This window comes from Macaca fascicularis, chromosome 16 (genome assembly GCF_037993035.2).
Source record: "Macaca fascicularis isolate 582-1 chromosome 16, T2T-MFA8v1.1".
NCBI lineage: Eukaryota > Metazoa > Chordata > Mammalia > Primates > Cercopithecidae > Macaca > Macaca fascicularis.
Genome location: NC_088390.1, coordinates 64,927,568 through 64,948,981, shown reverse-complemented (window position 1 = coordinate 64,948,981; position 21,414 = coordinate 64,927,568). Strand labels below are relative to the sequence as shown.

The 21,414-nt window shown below is 48.9% G+C and overlaps 1 protein-coding gene across 10 annotated transcripts in view; it reads left to right on the top strand.

The window, feature by feature from the left end:
- Positions 1-21,414, top strand: part of MPP2 (MAGUK p55 scaffold protein 2) — a 33,487-nt gene that overhangs the window by 4,139 nt on the left and 7,934 nt on the right. For 8 of the 10 annotated variants that reach the window (XR_012425914.1, XM_045375905.2, XM_065531633.1 and 5 more), the window contains exons 3-4: positions 5,829-5,947; positions 21,156-21,308. Coding sequence is in view for 8 of the 10 variants with exons in the window: in XM_045375905.2 (XP_045231840.2) it covers positions 5,829-5,947; positions 21,156-21,308 (272 nt within the window). In the remaining 2 variants the exon portion in view is untranslated. Of the gene's footprint in view, positions 1-3,558; positions 3,701-5,828; positions 5,948-21,155; positions 21,309-21,414 lie in introns of those variants that run through there. The other 2 variants (XR_012425913.1, XM_065531630.1) reach the window with 1 other exon arrangement.

Sequence of the window (21,414 nt, the reverse complement as noted above, 5' to 3'; positions counted from 1 at the left end):
CTTAACCTCTTGGAGCTCACATTTCCTTTTCTATGAAGAGGCTGCTGTGAGACGCAAAGGCTGTGATGGGAGAGCACATTACTTTTAGGAATAGTCATACTTATTATACTGCTGTTGCTGCCACTGCCACCAAGTTGTTATTGTTGTTTTTAAGACAAGGTCTGGGCCGGGCGCGGTGGCTCAAGCCTGTAATCCCAGCACTTTGGGAGGCCGAGACGGGCGGATCACGAGGTCAGGAGATCGAGACCATCCTGGCTAACACGGTGAAACCCCATCTCTACTAAAAAAATACAAAAAACTAGCCGGGTGAGGTGGCGGGCGCCTGTAGTCCCAGCTACTCGGGAGGCTGAGGCAGGAGAATGGCGTAAACCCGGGAGGCGGAGCTTGTAGTGAGCCGAGATCCGGCCACTGCACTCCAGCCTGGGCGACAGAGCGAGACTCCGTCTCAAAAAAAAAAAAAAAAAAAAAAAAAAAAAAAGACAAGGTCTGGCTCTTTAGCTTAGGCTGGAGTGCAGTGGTGCAAGCTTGGCTCACTGCAACCTCTACCTACCAGCCTCAAGCCATTCTTCTACCTCAGCCTCCCGAGTAGCTGGGACTATAGGTGCGCACCACCATGCTGAGCTAATTTTTGTATTTTTTGTAAAGACAAAAATGTTGCCCAGGCTGGTCTCAAACTCCTGAGCTCAAGTGCTCCACCTGCCTCAACCTCCCAAAGTACTGGGAATTCAGGTGTGAGCCACTGTGCCTGGCCTGAGTTGTTATTTTGGCATTAACCCTGTGTCCTTGAAACAGTCACCTCTCTTTGAAGACCTGAGAATTCCCTAAGATGAGATGATGGGACAAGATCAGTGTTCTTAACTTTTTTTTTTTTTTTTTTTTTTGAGACAGAGTCTTGCTCTGTTGCTCAGGCTGGAGGGCAGTGGTGGGATCTTGGCTCACTGCAACCTTCGCATCCCAGGTTCAAGTGATTCTCCTCCCTCAGCCTCCTGAGTAGCTGGGATTACAGGCACCCATCATAATGCCCAGCTGATTTTTGTATTTTTGTAGAGATGGGGTTTTACCATGTTGGCTAGGCTGTCTCAATCCCCTGACCTCAGGTGATCCACCCACCTTGGCCTCCCAAAGTGCTGGGATTACAGGTGTGAGCCACCGCACCTGGCCTGTTCTTAACTTTTATTGGTCCTGAGTCACTTAGAATCTGGTGACAGCAGTGAGCCCTCATTGTAGACATATGCATCCATGCACAAAAGGTACATGCCACTCTAAGAGCTCATGGATTCCTGTAGTGCACGCAGGACCCCAGAAGGTTGAGTTCCCTGTGATAGAGGCTCTCTGAGTCCTGGGCAGCTGGGAATTGCTATGGTTCTGCTCTTGAGTTGTCTGAACTTCCCCCTGCCTGGATGCCTCCCTCCCATGCAGCTCCTTCCCTTGCTCGAGGCCCCGCTACTGCCTCTGCTAGAGGTTCCAGGGCTGCCACTTTGGGTAGAATGATTCCTCTGTCCCTCCTCTCCAAGAACGTGAAAGGAGTGAGCCAGGGTCTAAACTGTGGCACACTTGTCCAGGAAAGGCCTCTTCTCCTTGCAGTGGAGGGATGGCACCAATGTCTCCAGCTTCTGCAGCATTGGAGGGCTCAGTTCCCCATCTCCTGTCCAGCCTGCTGGGCTCCCTGGGGTCTCCCCGCCTCTTTCAGCCTGCCTAGGCCCCACTGTAAGCTGCTTAGGGGTTAATTAAACCCACCCCTGAGCCCGTGCTTAATGGCCTGTCCATCGGGGCTGCCTAGTAAACCCATCAATGGTGCCTGACTGGGGTGTAGGAGGAGGAGCAAGCCCAGCAATTTGGCTTCCTTGTTGCAGACCACTTGATGGGGGCGTGGTGGGGAGGATGGGGGACAGGGAGTGGAGCCTTGGGGTGTGGCAGTGGGTTTTGCTTCTTCAAAGGACTCCTGGGGCTCCTGCTCCCCTTCATGTTGTTCGAGGGGCTGCTTCTGGCTTCTCATATTCAAAGGAAGAAGTACAAAGTATTTCTCTTCCTTCAGGCAGCCTCTGTCCTATCCCGAGCTACATTAGCTCCCAGCTTCAAAAATCTAATGCTGGGTTCTTCCCCTTATTATCTGGTGGTCATTATACTTCCCACAGGACAGAGAGACAGCTGTGTCCCTGCCTCTGAGTTCAGGCTCCCCTTCCCTCCTTCCCTGGGAGATCCCTGTCTTGGACTCTGTGAAGGGCAAAGCTAACAAGGTCCTTTTTCCGCCCTTCTCCATGGGTCAGTGTGGTTGTTGGAAGGGAGGGAAAAGGTATAGGTGTATTCTTCTTGCAGAGAGACCCCATATCTACTTTGGGTAAAGTCAGGGGCCCTTTTCCTGAGAGTTGGGAGATAAATGGGCAATGGCACTGGGCTGAGAGCTTAGAGATCCTGAACCTGGCATCTCCTGATCTGCAGCCTTGCTCCCTCTTCCGCTGTCACCAGATTCCCTTCCTTCTTTGGATCAAGACTGGGATCTGTGGCTGCTTTCAGGTGGAGCTGTCCCTTTAAATCTCTCCTCCATCCCTAGGTTACTGTCCTGGTGTGTAATTCTGCTGCCATGGAAACCCCAGGGGTGCAATGCGACCTGGTGTCACTCCTTGGGGAATGGCTGAATGGAGGCTGCCATACCCTGGTGGTGGCCTCTTGGGCACAAGATCTCAGAGGAATGGGGTCACCGGGGTGGAGCTGAATCCCTCCCTTCTGCCCACACTTTTCCCTGTGTGCAAATGTGTCCTCACTTTTCCTTTCTGGGGCACTGAGTTCCAAGATGCCTGACTTGCTTCCTGGGCATCACCCCCTACATCAAGGGGAAGAACTCATGGGAGATGGGGGAGGGGAAGAAGCTGCTGTGAGGCGAGGGGTAAGCAGGGCTGGGGCACCGTCCCTACCCACAGCGATGTCACCCCCCGCCCCCTGTATCCTGCTCCCAGTGGCTGGCCGCGGGCTGGTGGGGGGAGGCGTTTGGGGCTTGAGGTATTTGCCCCATGCCCGAGTGAGGCTGCCTCCCGGTGGAGGGCTGAGTCGTTCTTGGGGACTTCCTTCGATTGAGGGACCATTGTAAAGGAAGCAGGGCCTGGAGAGGGGACTGAGAGCAGAGGTCAGAGGGCATAGGCAGGAGGTGGTATGGGGTGTATCAGAGGAGGGACTTCTAGAAAAGAGGGTGCAGGGACAAGATGGGTCAAGACTTTTCTCCCTCGGGTCTCCTGAAGCTGGCTGTGAGGGGAGGGTCTCGGGGTACCGCGCCAGTCTTGAAGGTGCAGCATGCCTACCCCCTCCCCAAAACCTCCTGTTAGACGCCTCCTCCCCATCCCCACCGACACTGACATGCTGGGGATCGGGCCATCTGTGGGACTAGGGCTCCCTCCCACCACCTTTCTCCCACCCGGGTTACCGCCTGCTCTGCATCGCGCAGCGCCAGTCGGGGGCTTTAGCCAATCAGCAAGGCGATCACGGCAGCTGAGCCTTGCTATTGGCTGGTTCCTCAGAGGGTGCTCCCCGATTCCCGCCTTCTGTAGCCCCGCCAGGCTCTGGCTCGGGAGGTGGCAGACGGCGGTGTGGAGGACACTCCGGGAGTCCCCGGGGCTGGGGGCTGCCATGGCAGGCAGCCCAGGCAGCGGGGTCTCCTTGGAGGGTATATCCCTGGGCTCTTCTGAGGAAGCGGAGCTCCAGAGGGAAGGTAGGGAAGGGTGGGCCAGATGGGGGCGGGGCAGCTGGCCCCTTAGCCTACCTTCCTCCAGCAGAGTCGGGGCATCTGGGGAGGGTGGCCTGGGAGAGGTCATCTGAGGGCACCTTCAGGAGAGCTGTCCTGGGCAGAGGGCACCAACTCCCTTGGCTCAATCCTCCCCTGGATAACTGACGGAGGGAATCTGGCATACCCTGGCAGGGAGGGAAGGGTCCCTGCCCTGGCCTCTGTCAGAGCCCACTGGGGGCTTCGCAGGTCTCTGACCAATGCCAAGCCCTGGCCTGGGCAAGAGGGGTCTGAAGGGCAAGCTTGGACTTTTTTTCTGGAGAAGGCAGGGAGCAGGAGGAGGAAGGAGATGGGAGTCCAGGAGTCCCTGAACCATCTCTGACAGCTCCAGTTCTAGTGCCCCCTCCTCTCCACTCCTGTTCCTTCCTGGAGGAGGGGAGCGCTGACAGGAGCATTGAGAGGCGCCAGGGGTGCATCCTCCCCCGTCCTCCATGGCTTGGGTTCTGTTATGCAGATGTAGGCATAGGTGGCATGGTGGCAGAGTAATGATACCCCCTGCCCATCTCTGCCCCCAGCTGGGCACATTCTGCTTCTCACTTCCTTTCCCGGGAACTTGCCACAGCCTGGAACTCCCACCTCTGCCAGTGAGTGAAGGCAGCCCCCACCTCCGATCTCCAGGGCGTTGTTGCGGCCCAGCTGCAGGTGTTATCATGTCCTCTGTTATGCCCCATTCCGGGCTGAGAGTTTGCTTATCCCTGTGATGACTTGGTGTGACCTTGGCCTTTGGGTGCCCACAGTCATTCCAGGCCTCCAGTGCCTGTTTCCCTAGCTCCTGCCAGCGTTCCAGGCTTCAGCTCTGACTTCCTATCATCCATGTTAATTTCTCAGTTATAGATCATTGCCACTCAGAGCTGAAGGGCCTGTAGTCATCATCTCGCCCAACCCATCCATTTTACAAAAAGGAAAGACTGAGGCCAGTGAGGGACAGTGACTTGTACAATGTCACACTGAATTAGTGATGCTTAGACTGGAGGCTCTGCAGGCCCTGGCTCCTGTGTGGCTGCCCGCTTGACTTTGGGCCTGTACTCAGGGACTTGCTCCAAGTACTGTCTGTCTCGTCCTTAAGCCTGCCAGGTGCAGGTGGCTGAGTCCTGGGCTTCAGCCCATCTGGAGATTGAGTGAGGAACTTCTGGTTTTCTTTCCTTTTTCTTTTTTTTTTTTGTTTTTTAAGACAGTCTTATTTTTTAATTTTTATTTTATTTATTTGTTTGTTTTTCGAGACAGAGTCGCACTCTGTCGCCCAGGCTGGAGTGCAATGGTGCAATCTTGGCTCACTGCAAGCTCCGCCTCCCAGGTTCACGCCATTCTCCTGCCTCAGCTTCCTGAGTAGCTGGGACTACAGGCGCCCGCCACCATGCCCGGCTAATTTTTTTGTATTTTTAGTAGAGACGGGGTTTCACTGTGTTGGTCCAGATGGTCTCCATCTCCTGACCTCGTGATCCACCTACCTTGGTGTCCCAAAGTTCTGGGATTATAGGCGTGAGCCACTGCTCCCAGCCAGAGACAGTCTTGCTCTGCCACCCAGGTTGGAGTGCAGTGGCGTGATCTCAGCTCCCTGCAATCTCTGCCTCAGCCTCCTGAGTAGCTAGAATTACAGACCTACACCACTATGCCTGGCTAATTTTGGTATTTTTAATAGAGATGGGGTTTTGCCTTGTTGCCCAGGCTGGTCTCGAACTCCTGGCCTCAGGTGATCCACCCAACAGCTTGTGGTTTTCTGGTGCAGGGCAGGACCTGGAACCTGACACCTGCTTCCCTTTCTCCCTTCCCCCCACCTCAGAGTCCCTTCCAGCTGCCTGGAGCCTCCCACCTACTCAGGCTGGTGTTACCTAGGGTGGAGAGAACAGGCCAAGGAAACTGTCCCCTTCCTCAAGGACCCCTGTCCCAGGCATTCAAGGGCCTGGGGTGCCTGTGCTGGGCAGGGAGGGGAATGTTGTCGGGGAGGGGCTGTCTTCTGTGGGACATGGGGGTGGGGGAGTGGCAGGTATTGTGGTGTGTTTTAGTCTACTGTACCCAGCTGATACCTGTGTATCTCACTGCCCATACCTTCCCCCAGCCATGCAGCAAGTCCTGGACAACTTGGGATCCCTCCCGAATGCCACGGGGGCTGCAGAGCTGGACCTGATCTTCCTTCGAGGCATTATGGAAAGTCCCATAGTAAGATCCCTGGCCAAGGTACAGTGCTCCAGGGAGGTGGGCACAAGGGCACTGTGCCTGGGGAGGCACAGTAGGGGATGGGGTATTAGCTACGGAGGGCCCTGGGAATGGGGCATGTGGCACAAGAGGCCCCCCTGAAGGGGACTGTAGAAGAAAATCATGCCCAGGTGGTGACCTGAGTGGCTGCAGGTAGACGGGGCTGCCCTGGCACCTGTCTGGTGAGTGCGTGGGTGGATGTTTGGTGACCGCCAGCTTGTGGAGTGTATGATTGGTGTGGGCCAGCATGCACATGTTGGAGAACCTCTAGAATTCATCTTGCTTGTCCTTCTGCCTTTGGGCATTTTGTGTGCATGTCTTTCTAAGGTCACCTGCCATGTGTCAGGTTGGGGAGAGATTCACTGAAAGAGAAAATTATAGGACAATTTGGTAATGACAGTGATAGAGGTGGATACACTAGGCATTTTGGGAGCATAAAGTACAGATGCCTAACCCAGCCTGGGGTGGGCAAGGAGGCCTTCCTGGAGGAAGGAACACTTGAGCTGAGTGGAAGAATGAGGAAGAGGGGGAGGGCATTCTGGGCCACAGAAGAGCTTGAGCAGAAGCACAGAGGTAAGAAAAAGTCAGGAGTGTGCAGGGGATTGGAAGTGCTGGTGCGAGGCTGAGCCTCAAGCGTGAGACAATGCGAGCTGTGCAAAGGTTGGGGGCTGTGTGTGGGTGCTTGGGCATCCTTCTGTGAGTGTCGTGAGTATCAGGGAGGCTTTACGTGTGTGTGTTTTTGTTTTTTTTTGTTTTTTTTTGAGACAGAATTTTGCTCTTGTTGCACAGGCTGGAGTACAATGGCATGGTCTTGACTCACTGCAACCTCCATCTCCTGAGTTCAAGTGATTCTTCTGCCTCAGCCTCCCGAGTAGCTGGGATTACAGGCATGCACCACCATGCCCAGCTAATTTTGTAGTTTTAGTAGAGACGGGGTTTCTCCATGTTAGTCAGGCTGGTCTTGAATTCCTGACCTCAGGTGATCTGCCTGCCTCGGCCTCCCAAAGTGCTGGGATTACAGGCGTGAGCCACCGCGCTTGGCAGGCTTTGCGGTATTTAAGCAGGGATGTGATGGCCAAATGTGGGTGTTTTAGGCACCCACATGGAGAACTGTTGGGGAGTCATATCTGGAGTTGGAGAAGCCAGTTAGTGGCTCTTTAGTGGGTTAAGTATAAGATGCTGAGAGCCTGAACTGGAGCTGTGGTCCCAGACCTTAGGGTAAACTGGTGGAACTTGGTGTTTGGCAGTGAGGGCTAGGGGACAGCAAGGCACCTGGGATCCTGCCCCAGGGAGTGTGGAAGGATGCCCCCTCTCCTGAGGAGGGGAGGTGGGGATGGTGCCCATGGCTGCATTGGAGGCAAGGCTGGGAGCTGTGGGAAATCAGACCTAATTTCTCGGATTTCTTGGTAAAGGTGGAGCAGTCCTCTCCTGCGAATTAAGGATCAGAGATGGAACAGGAAGATTCAGAAGGGAAGGTCTGACTGGTCACTGAAGGGGAGAAGGAATTAAATGGATGGGGACCTCGACTGTCCATGTCAGGTGCCCGATTTCCCAGGGTGGGGGTAACTCCATCCAGGGAGGAAGGGAAAGGACAGGGGGCTTTCGTCCAGGGCATGTGCTGGCCTGGGGCTGTGGAAGTCGGATGCAGGGAATTGTGAAGGGAGCTGGTGAGAGAGGCTCAGAGAAAAGAGGCCCAGGCTGGAAAGAGGTAGAACAGAGAGAAAATGGAGGTGAAGGCTCGGTGGCTCTCTGAGGTCACAGAGTATTTAAGGGGTAATGGTGGGGATATAGATGGAAGAGAAAAAGACTAAGGTCAGAGGAAGAGAGGTAGTAGGTGAAAGTTTTCCAAGGAGGACAGGTCTAGGGATGCCATGATAATGTAGGGCGGGGCTGCAGTGGACAGGTAGGTCATCAGTGTTGAAGACGTCCATAAATGGAAGGCTCAGGAGTGGGATGGGCTTGTCCACACAGCCATTGACATGTAGGGCTATGGCAGGCATCAGGGTAGGGAGAAGACTGAGGCAGTCCGCAGGGTTTTCAGTGCATGGTGGTGGAGGTGACCAGGAAGTCAGCAATAACAGCAAGGGTGGGGAGAAAGAAGGTACAACCAGGTGGTGGGTTTTCTATAGAGTGGGGACTCTGTCACAGGCTGGCTGGACACATCCCACTGGAGTGGGGATTGCTGCAGGGGACACCGTGTCCCTAGGACGTAGCCTATTCACGTTATCTGTGGAGTGGTTGAAGATTTGGGAAGATTGTTAACAGCGAAAGATGATAAGTTGCAGATGTTTAGTAGTAGGAAGTTCTGGGGAAGAGAAAACTGAGCAGATTGGAGGAGATTGGAGAAAGGCAGGGTGCTTTTCATTCAGCAAATGAAGATCCTACTCATTTACTAAAAATAAAGACAAGAAGCTGGGAGTAGGGGCAGGCACCTATAGTCCCAGCTACTCTGGAGGCTAAGGTGAGAGCATTGCGTGAGGCCAAGAAGCTCAAGTGCAGTTTGTGTAACATAGTGAGAGCTTGTCTTCAATAAATAAGTAAATAAATAAAAACAGGCCGGGCGCGGTGGCTCAAGCCTGTAATCCCATCACTTTGGGAGGCTGAGATGGGCGGATCACGAGGTCAGGAGATCGAGACCATCCTGGCTAACACGGTGAAACCCCGTCTCTACTTAAAAAAAAATACAAAAAACTAGCTGGGCGAGGTGGCGGGCGCCCCTAGTCCCAGCTACTCTGAAGGCTGAGGCAGGAGAATGGCGTAAACCTGGGAGGCGGAGCTTGCAGTGAGCTGAAATCTAGCCACTGCACTCCAGCCTGGGCGACAGAGCGAGACTCTGTCTCAAAAAAAAAAAAATTAAAAATAAATAAATAAATAAATAAATAAATAAAAACAAGGAATTAGGCCGGGCGCGGTGGCTCAAGCCTGTAATCCCAGCACTTAGGGAGGCCAAGACGGGCGGATCACGAGGTCAGGAGATCGAGGCCATCCTGGCTAACACGGTGAAACCCCGTCTCTACTAAAAAATACAAAAAACTAGCCGGGCGAGGTGGCGGGCGCCTGTAGTCCCAGCTACTCGGGAGGCTGAGGCAGGAGAATGGCATAAACCTGGGAGGTGGAGCTTGCAGTGAGCTGAGATCCGGCCACTGTACTCCAGCCTGGGCGACAGAGCGAGACTCCGTCTCAAAAAAAAAAAAAAAAAAAAAAAAAAAAGGAATTATACACATTTCAAACATAGAGACGTTCCATGAAGGCAGGAATGTTTGTCTCTTTGATTCACTGCTGTATCCCCAGAGCCTACAAAATGCCTGACACGTAGTAGGTGCTCACTGAGTATTTGTTGAATGAATAAATACAACAGAGTATAAAAAATAACATAATAAACTCCTGAGTACCCATCTCCAAAATGTTAATAATGTTTGTTTTGACTCTTGCCATTTCTTAAGAAATAAAAAGTATGAGGCGCACGGCACGGTGTGGCTTACAGCTTTAGTCCCAGCACTTTGGAAGACCGTGGTTGGTGGATCACTTGAGCTCAGGAATTCAAGACTAGCCTGATCAACATGGTGAAACCTTGTCTCTATAAAAAAAAAAATAAAATTAGCCAAGCATGGTAGCATTCACCTGTAGTCCCAACTACTCAAGAGGCTGAGCGGGGAGAATTGCTTGAGCTGGGTAGGTCGAGGCTGCAGTGAGCCATGATCATGCCACTGCACTCCAGCCTGAGTGACAGAGTGAGACACTGTCTCAAAAAAAAAAAAAAAAAAGAAATAAAAAGTTTGACACAGTTAATGCCTCTCCCCTTCTTCATTTTCACTGCATTCCCTTCCCACAGGTAACCACTGGCTAGAGATTGATGTCATTTCACTGAATGTTGGCTTATCTTGCCTGCATATGTGTTTAGCTGTAAACAATATACCTTGGTGTGATTTTTTTTTTTTTTTTTTTTTTTAAGACAAGGTCTTATTCCGTCTCCCAGGTTGGAGTACAGTGGACCCCTGTTCTATAGTGAAACAATTATAGCTTACTGCAGCCTGGAACTCCTGGGCTCAAATGATGCTCCTGCCTTAGCCTCCTGAGTAACTGGGACTACAAATATGTACCACCATGCCTGGCTAATTTTTAAATTTTTTTGTAGAGGCAGAGTCTTGCTGTGTTGTCCAGGCTAGTCTCAAACTCCTGGCCTCAAGTGATCCTCCCAGCCTCTCAAAGCACTGGGATTATAGGCATGAGCCACCATGCCTGGTTCTACCTTTGTTAGGTGTGCTTTTTTTTTTTTTTTTTCCTGGAGTCTCACTCTGTCGCCCAGGCTAGAGTGCAGTGGTGCAATCTCGGCTCACTACAACCTCTGCCTCCCAGGTTCAAGCGATTCTTCTGCCTCAGCCTTCCAAGTAGCTGGGACTACAGGCACGCGCCACCATGCTTGGCTAATTTTTTTTTTTTTTTTGAGACAGAGTCTCACGCTGTCACCAGGCTGGAGTACAGTGGCACGATCGTGGCTCACTGCAACTTCTACCTCCTGGGTTCAAGTGATTCTCCTGCCTCAGCCTCCCGAGTAGCTAGGACTACAGGCACATGCTACCACGCCCAGTTAATTTTTGTATTTTTAGTAGAGATGGGGTTTTACCATGTTGGCCAGGATGGTCTTGATCTTTTGACCTCGCGATCTGCCTGCCTCGGCCTCCCAAAGTGCTGGGATTTTAGGCGTGAGCCACCGTACCTGGCCATTTTTTATTTTTTTTTAGTAGAGACAGGGTTTCACCATATTGGCCAGGCTAGTCTAGAACTCCTGACCTCATAATTCTCCTGCCTCAGTCTCCCAAAGTCCTGGGATTACAGGTGTGATCCACCATGCCCGGCCATTACGTGTGCTTTAAAAATTTATATAAATGAAATGATAGTGTAAGGTGCTTCTGTTTTTGAGATTTCTATTTCATATAAGTAGTACAGCTGTCGACCTAAGTATAGATAGAGATAGGGAGATTCATTTGAATTGTTGTATGGTGTTCTGATACAGCAGTCCCCTTTTTGGCACCAGGCACCAGTTTTGTGGAAGACAATTTTTCCACAGATCAGGGTGAGGGGGGTGGTTTCGGGATGCAGCTGTTCCACTCAGATCATCAGGCATTCGTTAGACTCTCATAAGGAGCACACAACCTAGATCCCTGGCATGTGCAGTTCACAGTAGGGTTGGCGCCCCATGAGACTCTAATGCCACCACTGATCTGACAGGAGGTGGAGCTCAGGCAGTAATGCTTGCTCACCTCCTGCTGTTCACCTAGTTCCTAACAGGCCACGGATCAGTACTGGTCCCTGGCCTGGGGATTGGGGACCCCTGTTCTAATATATGAATAGAGCTGTTTGTTTATTGGTTCCCCCCCGAGAGATGTGTATGTCACTGGTGATTTTCCTCTCTGAAAAACAGTGCTGCAGCATCCTTATATCCATCTGCTTCTGCACTTGTGAGGGTTTCTCTAGAATGGACACTTGGCAATGAAATTGATGAATGTGTGCAGTTTTGAACCTCAACATCTAACTTTCCAAAGTGGATTTCAGAGTTGGGTTTATGAGACCACATCACCTCTGGGTACTTTAGCTATTGTCTCCACAGTGAGACAGTGAGACTTTGCTTTGGGATGGCAGAGTCTCAGAGTGAGACAGCCCTCTCGACAATACCCTTCAAAGTAGGATCCCCCTTGATAGCATTACTCTCTGGTCCAGTCCACTTGACAGTCCGCTCGACAGCTCTCTAATGATGGGTTTGCTGGCTGGCTATGTCATTCACTCATCCGTCCGTCCGTCCGTCCATCCATCCATCCATCCATCCATCCATCCATCCATCCATCCATCCAACGAATACCTATTTTGCACTTGCCACATACCAGGCACAGTGCTGGGGTTATGACAGTGAACTGCCAGATAGTTTGTTTTCCTGATGAAGCCCAAGTCTGTCTTCCTTTCACTGGACCCCACAATGCCCCAGTCCTGGGACCTCACAGTAAAGCCTAATTGAGAATGAACCATTGTGCTATGTCACATTGTAAGTAAACTCCCTTCTCTGGAAACATTTCTGGGGAGAAGTTGGTCAGGATTTTTTCCAAGAAATTTCTGGTACGGTTCTGGAGTCATAGAGCACAATAGAAGAGATTATGGACATTTCTTCCCCTCTGAGACCTCCAAAACGAGACTAATGGGCTAAGGCAATCCAGTGACTTCTCTCTCCCTGTGGTTGTGAAACAAACAGGAAGTGAATCTCCGTAAAGAGCCTACCTGAGCTCGTTGAAGATACATTTCTTCTGTCCTTGTATAGGTGATCCTTTGCAATGTAAATTTGCCACTCCTCTCATCAAAGACTGTCTCTCAGAGCTCCCTGCATTGGACAATGGGACCTACTTCCTTCTCACCAATTTTAATGATTTTGTGTACATAGACAAATTTCTAACCTAATAGACAAAGCATTGTGATCAAAGATCCTACTGCAAAAACTTGGTGAAGTGGCCCAGAAACCCAGAGGAATGAAGTCAGATTGGAGCTACATGTGGTAGCTGTTGGCCTCCCTCCCTTACCCTGTGGAGCTGGGCTTGACTCTCTCTGGGGATGTGGCAGGCAGTGTGGGAGGGTCCAGGCTGGGTAGATCTGGGACCAGGGAGGGGCAGGGCCTGAGGGTAAAAATCTGGAGGGTTAAAGGCCCTAAGGGAAGTCAAGTCTGGCAGAGAGATCAGAAGTCCAGGTGGTTGACTGCACACAGCAGGTGGCGGCCCTGGCAGGTGGCTGGCATCTGAGAGGGCTGACATGGATCCGGTAGCAGGTGTTCCAGCTGCAGACAAGGCCAAGGTGAAGAATCCAAGGCAGGGAACATTCAGAAATTCAGAAAAATTGTTACTAATGGGGACATCTGCCAGGTGAGAGGCATGTGAAGGCTGGTGTAAACTAATTCACATGAGATGAAGAAGAAAGAACACAGGGCTTGGAGTCAGAAGATTCCACTGACCAGCTTTGTGAGTTTTGTATATCTGTCAACCTCTCTGAATTTGTTATTTCTTATGGAGGAATTTTTAAAAAATTAATTATTCATGTATTTATTTATTTTAAAAGAAAGATGAGGTCTCACTCTGTTGCCCAGGCTGGTCTTGAACTTCTGAGCTCAAGTGATCCTCCCACCTTGGCTTCCCAAAGTGCTAGGATTACAGGCATGAGCCACCATGCCCAGCTTAGTTATTTCTTTTGAGAAGTGGGGAGAATGATACCTATCCCTCAGAGTTGTGGTGGGGCTAGGTGGAGGTTATGGAAGTGGAAGTACTTTTTTTTTTTTTTGAGACAGAGTCTTGCTCTCCTGCCCAGGCTGGAGTGTAATGGCATAATCTTGGCTCACTGCAACCTCTGCCTCCCAGGTTCAAGTGATTCTCCTGCCTCAGCCTCCCGAGTAACTGGGATTACAGGCCCACCATCCCCGGCTAATTTGTGTATTTTTAGTAGAGACGGGATTTCACCATGTTGGCCAGGCTGGCCTCGAACTCCTGACCTCAGGTGATCTGCCTGCCTTGGCCTCCCAAAGTGCAGGGATTACAGGCATGAGCCACCGTGCCCGGCTAGAAGTACTTTTTGAGTCAGAAAGAGTTGTTATAATCTTAGCTTTAGACTGGAGTTCACAGGGAGGCCTCTTTTTCTGTGGGGAGGCTAGGGTGGAAGAGCTGGGAAAGCAAGACATGGCCCTAGAAGAATAGAGGTCTAGGGAGGTCACTAAGATAGGGGCTCTGACAAGGGGACATGACAAGCAGAGGGTGTAGTGGTGAGGCCAGTGTATCAGTTTGCTTTTGCTGTGTAACAAACCATCCTGCTGTGTAGTGGCTTAAAACAACTGTGATTTAATTCCCCTGATTTTGTGGGTTGGTTGGGTGGTTCTCCTGGTCTGGGCTTGCTTAACTGGGGCTGGGTGGTCCAGGATGGCCTCACTCACATATCTGGTGTCTTAGCTGGGAAAACTGCAATGTCTGGGATGGCCAGGCCCCTTTCCATCTGGTCTCTCATCTTCTAGGAGGGTCTCTCATCCTCAGCCACCTTCACATGGTGGTCTCACAAGCAAGGAAGGACAAGCCCTTAGTCACAAGCACTTTCTAAGCCTCTGCTCACATTTGATAATGGTCCATTGGCTAAAGCAAGTCACATCTGTCAAACTCACATTAAAGAGTTCCTTTACTTTCTGACACACTACTCTCTGTGACATCTTTCAGCTTTTTGTTTCACTATTTAATTATGAACCAGGGCTTCAAATAGGAATTCCCTGTCTTTTACTATGATCAGGGGGGTTGGAGTAGAGGGCAGAGGGAAAACTTTTGATTGAAATGACTGTGTAGTGTTTGCATCTGCAGCCTGCTACAGCTCTGGATTGGGAGCAAACAGAGCAGAATGCAGGCTGGCTCCACACGAGCTAGCTGTGTCTCCCACCCAAGCTTCTGGTCTACCATGAGCTTGAGCCCCTGCTTTGCTGAGGATGATTTTCAGAGCAGAATGAAATGAATGGCTACCACAGAAATTCAAATCACTCTTCTAGTTCTGGGCCATGTGTCACCTAACATGGAAAAGAAGAATAAGTCTTAGCAAAATAATAGTGAGCAAAAAAGTAGTAAGGGAAATAATTGTTCACTTAATAATATTAAGTGAAAAAAAATCAGGCCCCAGGGATGGATAAAATCATGATTCCCCCCTTTTGTTATGTCATAGAAAATGCATTTGGACAGACAGTATTCCCTTTTTATTAACTATATTCATTTCAGAAGTATGTAGAATACATACAGACACATTAAAACTTTTTAATTGGGAAGCCAAGGAATGACAAACACACTAAATCAAGATAGTGCTTTCAGCTGGGCGCGGTGGCTCACACCTGTAATCCCAGCACTTTGGGAGGCTGAGCTGGGTGAATCACCTGAGGTCAGGAGTTCAAGGCCAGCCTGACCAACAAGGAGAAACCCCATCTCTACTAAAAATACAAAATTAGGTGGGTGTGTTGGAGCATGCTGTAATCCCAGCTACTTGAGAGGCTGAGGCAGGAGAATCGCTTGAACCCGGGAGGCGGAGGTTGCAGTGAGCCGAGATTGCATCATTGCACTCCAGCCTGGGCAACGAGCAAAACTCCGTCTCAAAAAAAAAAAAAAAAAAAAAAAAAAAAAAAAAGGATGGTGCTTTCTGCAAGTGGGAGGGGTGAGTGGGGCATGTGGTTAGATGTACGATATTGTCAAGAGCTTTGTTTTTTAGTTGGGGTGGTGGGTTTTCTTAGATCCTTGTTATATCATTTAAAAAATCTAATTTAGGCCAGGTGTGGTGGCTCATGCCTGTAATCCCAGCACTTTGGGAGGCCGACACAGGCAGATTGCCTGAGCTCAGGAGTTTGTGACCATCCTGGGCAACATGGTGAAACCCCATCTCTACTAAAATATAAAAAATTAGCTGGGGGTGGTGGTGTGTGCCTGTAGTCCCAGCTACTCAGGAGACTGAAGCACAAGAATTGCTTGAGCCTGGTAAGCAGAGGTTGCAGTGAGCCAGGATTGTGCCACTGCACTCCAATTTGGGCTACAGAGTGAGACTCCGTCTAAAAAAAAAAAATTAATTGTTTAATTCAGCCCACTGAGGTGTTGGTTTTGTATTTGAATGATTAAATGTTTAAAGTTTCCTCAGGGCTGTGAGGTCGAGCTTGGAGAGCTGTGCTTTCATATCTGTGGGTATAAAATGTCCAGGAGTGGCCACAGGAGGAGGAATGGATTAGCCCATGGTGGGAATGTCATTCAGTCAAAGATAAGAGGTAAGCAGCTTAGGAGGCACCCTGGCTTCCCCCTTGATCAAACACATCTCCTCGGAAAACTTGTCCTCCATCCATGGACCAGACGGTGCTAAAGTCAAAATGAGCGACCTCTCTAATGGTCACATCAGGACACCTGTGCCAGAGCTGGCTCCTGTTAACCCAAAAGAGCCATGCAAGGGTTGCCATGGTGAGATTGTTGCTGCCTGAGTGCCTTTGTTTATTCTTGACACTCAGTTGTTGGGGCTTTGATTCCCAACATTGTCCTAGGCACGGGCTGATAGAGCCAGAGCTGGGATGCCTCCCTCACTCTGGGGCTCCATGGGCTGGGCCCAGCTAAATGACTGAAAATCACATAGGGTTCTGTGGAAGACCAACCCTCTGGGGCTTTTTCCTGTCCCCAAATGCTACTCCTTTGCCCCATTAGTTGTCTGTTTCCCCAGTAGGTTGTGGGTGTCAGTCTAAAATGCTGCCCACCTGCCAGAGGATAGTTTAGGAGGCTATGGGGCCATGTGGGGTGCTGTTCCCTGGCCTGTTTGGGGAAGGAGAAAGCAGAAAGGATCTAACCTTTATTGAGCACCTGCTGTGTGGTGTGCCAGGCACTGTGTCCATCTCACCAAATTCTCACAGCAGTCCTGTGAGGTGCTATTCAAATCTTACCATCTCATGGCTAAACAAATGTTCTATTATGAAAAAATTTAAAAATATATCCTGAACCTCTATCACCTAGCACCCCACTTCAACATTTAATAAGTCATGCATAATCTTATTTCATCCATACCTTCATCCACTTCCCTCTCTCCTCCATTGTTTTGGAGTACATCTCAGCCATAATAGATTGCATCTGTAAGTGTTTCATTGTGTACATAAACTACTGGGCTCAACTGAAAAGGATTCTTTTAAAAAGTTATACTACTATTCTTACACCTTAAAAAAATCAAACAATAGTTTTCTTATGAATTTTTTAAATTAAACAAATTTTTAAAAATAGAGATGGGGTCTTACTGTCTTGAATTCCTGGGCTCCAGTGATCCTCCTGCCTTGGCCTCCCAAAGTGCTGGGATTACAGGTATGAGCCATTGTGCCCGGCCATGAATTTTTAATAAATGGTATTAGAACATCTGGATAGTAATTTTGAAAGATATCAAAGTATATTTATTCCTCACATCATATATCAGAATAAACTCCAAGCAGATCAGAGATCTCTATGTGAAAATATAAATCATACACATCCTAGAAGAAAACAAGGCTCTGTATATGGGAAAAGCCCTCCCTTAAAACAAAACAAAAAAAGAAAACAAAAAACTATGCCTAAAAATTCAGATGCATGCAAGATTATTACATTCACCCACATTAAAAAACAATTTTTTTTTTGAGCCAAGGTCTTGCTCTGTCACTCAGGCTGGAGTGCAGTGGTGCAGACAGTGCTCACTGCAGCCTCAATCTCCTGGGTTCAAGTGATCCTTCCACCTCAGCCTCCCAAGTAAGAGTAGCAGGGACCTCAGGTACATGCCACCATGTATTAAAATGAGCATTAAAAATGCTCAGGTGCATTTAAAAAATATTTTGTAGCAACAGAGGCTCGCTGTCTTACCCAGGCTGGTCTTGAACTCCTGGGTTCAAGCAGTCCTCCCTCCTCGACCTCCCAAAGTGCTGGGATTGCAGGTGTGAACCACCGCACCTGACCTAATTTTTTTTTTTTTTTTTTTTTTTTTTTTGCCTGTAAAAACACCACAAGCAGAGTCAAAAGACAAGTGGCAAACTGGGGGAAGTGATTTGCAAGAGATATCACAAAGGACTAATTTTCCCAATAGAGAGAAAACATTTTTTAAAATAGGGAAAAGAATAAAAACCAAGACCTGACAGAAAAATTGGGAAAGACATGAGTAGACAGTTCACAGAAAAGTATATACAGATGGCTCTTAAACATATGGAGAGATGTTTGACTTCACTCATAATAAGCAAAATGCAAAGTAAGCCCCACTGAGAGATCATTTCTCCTCCATGTGATTGGCAGACATGCAAATGTTTGATCAACACTCTGGTGGTGAGCTTCAAGAATATCCCTCATACAGTGCTAGCAGGAGGGCAAACTGGCCCAAGTCCCATGGAGGGGAATTTGTCAATATCTAAGAAAATTACGTATGTATATATTACTTGACCCAGCAAGACTTCTAGGAATTTACATGGAAGATCTCCACAGATATAGAATACTATGCCAGAGTCATTTACTGCAACATTATTTGCAATAGCAAAGTATTAGAAACAACCTAAATACCCATGGAGACTGGTTGAATAAATTACAGGAATCCAGTCATGCAATGGAGTCAAATGCAGTAATTAAAATAATAAGATGGGCACGGTGGTTCACGCCTGTAATCCCAACCCGGGAGGCAGAGGATGCAGTGAGCTGAGACCATGACACTGCACTCCATCCTGGGTGACAAAGTAAGACTCTGTCTCAAACAAACTAAAAATAATAATGAAGATCTCTACGCAGTTTCATGGAGTGATTTCTATGGCATATTTTTAAATAAAAAGCCAGAAAACCAAATTAGTTAAATAAACAAAAGCCCCAGGGTGTCAAAGGGTATATACAGTGTTCTATGTTTTATGTAAGAAAGGGCAATTTATTTATTTAGAAACAGAGTCTTGCTCTGTTGCCCAGGCTGGAGTGCAGTGGCGCAATCTCAGCTCCCTGCAACCTTTGCCTCCCAGGTCAAAGTGATTCTTGTGCCTCAGCCACCTGAGTAGCTGGGATTACAGGCGTGTGCCACCATGCCTGGCTAATTTTGTATTTTTGGTAGAGATGGGGTTTTACCATGTTGGTCAGGCTGGTCTCGAACTTCTGACCTCAGGTGATCCTCCTACCTCGGCCTCGCAAAGTACTGGGATTACAGGCGTGAGCCACCTTGCTTGGCCTTTAGTGGTGATTTCTGAGATTTTGATGCACCCATCACCCAAGTAGTGTACACCGTACTCAGTGTGTTGTCTTTTATCCCTTATGCCCCTACTACCCATCTCCGCTGATTTTTACTTAATAGATTTGTGATAGGTAGTAGCAGTTGTATAGCAATTCTGAAACTGCTTTGAATATTGAAGGACAGAACAAATAAGTAAATATATTGATGTTATTGGGAAATAAGTTCTCACTGAAGGAGAAGGGAGACACAAATATGGAATGGGGGAAGATGAGAAAAATCCTTTAGAGTTTGATTTTATTTGGAGCTATCAGTATCTACTAATGACTGCCAAAGAAATGATGCCCAGAAACAGTGGGTACTGAGTGCCCACATCTTGGTTTCTAAATACTATCCCCTGCTAAAAGGAATCAGGGTTCCTTGGAGAAATTGCTGATTCCAGACCTGGGGTAGGGAAGATATCAAATGAGCCTGTGCCAGAAGGGAAGGAGATGCTCAAGGACTGATGGGAACATGTCAGCAGGACAGAGGTGTGAATGGGGCTCCCACTGAACAAATTTGGGATAAACTGCATCAATGAAGATAGTGATCGTAATGGATTAGAACACATGAAATAAAAAAAAAATTCATAGTGATATCATGAGAGAGAGAAGGAGAGAAAGAGGAGTAGGGTGGTAGAGAGAAAAGAAGAGATTTTTTTTTTTTTTTTTTTTTTTGAGACAGAGTTTTGCTCTTGTTGCCCAGGCTGGAGTGCAATGGCACGATCTCGGCTCACTGCAACCTCCGCCTCCCAGGTTCAAGCGATTCTCCTGCCTCAGCCTCCTGAGTAGCTGGCATTACAGGTGCCCAGCACTACCCCCGGCTAATTTTTTGTATTTGTAGTAGAAACGGGGTTTCACCATGTTGGCCAGGCTGTTTTGCAAACTCCTGACTTCAGGTGATCCACCTGCCTTGGCCTCCCAAAGTGCAGGGATTACAGGCGTGACCCACTGTGCCTGGCTGAAAAGATCATTCTTATAGTAGAGTGCCAATAAATGTAGAAGGAATGATAGGAATTAGGTAATCACTATTTTGCAACCTCCAGTATAATAATTCATTTAGGCAAGGGTCATAAATTGACGCTGAATCCATTGGTGAAGGATTTTGGGGGAACAGAATAGTCACATAGTCTCAAAGTATGGGAAAGACACAAAGACACAAGATCACCTACGTAGAACTCTTGTCAAAAGGATTAATGTAAGTCTAATCATGAGGAAACAATCAACTAAATCTAGTGCTAAAGCATCCTAAAAACTACTGGCCTGGAGTCTAAAAATGTCTAGGCTGGGTGCAGTGGCTCACGCCTGTAATCCCAGGCTTTGGGAGCCTGAGGCGGGAGGATCGCTTGAAGCCCAGAGTCTGAGACCAGCCTAGGCAACGTAGTGAGACCCTGTCCCTACAAAACAAAAACAGAAACAAAAAAACAAAACAAATGTCCTGAAAGTCTAAAAGTTTTTGGGATCTGTTCTAGATTAGAGGAGAATAAAAAGATGTGTCAACCAAATACAACATATGATCATCAATTGGATCCTGAATCAGAAAAAAATAGAACTATAAAGGATACTTTTGGGACAAGAGTAGACATTTGAATATGGACTGTCTTATATATTAATGAATCAATGTGCAATTTCTTGCAGGTGATAATGGTATTGTGGTTTATGCAGCAGTGTCTTTGTTCCTATGAAATACATGCTGAAATACTTTGGGATAAAGTGGCTTGTGTTGTTTGCAATGATCTTTCAAAGATTCAGAGGGGAAAAAAAGGTCTTCATATATACTCTTGAAATGGAATTCCTTTCTTCCTGACCCACCTAACCTAACACTCCCCCCGGGCTGGTCACTGGCAAAGGATTCCTTTTCCGTTTTCAGCGCACCTTGGTATGGAACCCGGAGCCAGCAGAGCGACAAATAGGTGTGGGGCCTGCTTCTGGCACCATGTGCTGATTTCATGTCCCCTCATTCACTGGGAACACTGAGTTGAGAGCCTGGAGATGCAAGTTCAAGTCCTAGTGACCCTGGGAAAGTTATTCCACCTCCCTAACTTCCTCATCCGGGGCTTCAGGGTCTTCAAGACCCCACCCAACCATGATGTCCGGTGGAAGAAGCTATTTTTGAATGCCAATGTATATAGGGTCCTGGGAGCTGGGGACAATTTGGTAACTTCTAATGACCCTCTGTGGCAAGGGGATGGAAAGGAAAGTTTGTCCTTTGGTTTCTTCCTTCCCTAAAGTAGGTCTGAGTCATTTTGGGGAAGAAAGGAGATAGCAAGGAAAGAATGTGCACGTGTGGGTATTATTGTGTGTCAGTGAGTGAGGAGCTGAAGCTGGGGGCTGGGGGTGGGGTGGGGAAAATGCCTGGGGACTGAGGAGGACCCTGCTTGGTGTCTCAGGGCTCCTGGGGAAGCTCCTAGCCACACCTGTTCTGCTTCCATCCCCAGGCCCATGAGAGGCTGGAGGAGACGAAGCTGGAGGCTGTGAGAGACAACAACCTGGAGCTGGTGCAGGAGATCCTGCGGGACCTGGCACAGCTGGCTGAGCAGAGCAGCACTGCTGCCGAGCTGGCCCACATCCTCCAGGAGCCCCACTTCCAGGTTCCTGGCCGCTGGGGCTGGGGTGAGGGAGCAGGAGGCGGGTGGACCGGGGCATGCTGCTGTTGGAGGGGCCGGCAGGAAGTTGGAGCTGGGATGGGAAGAGACC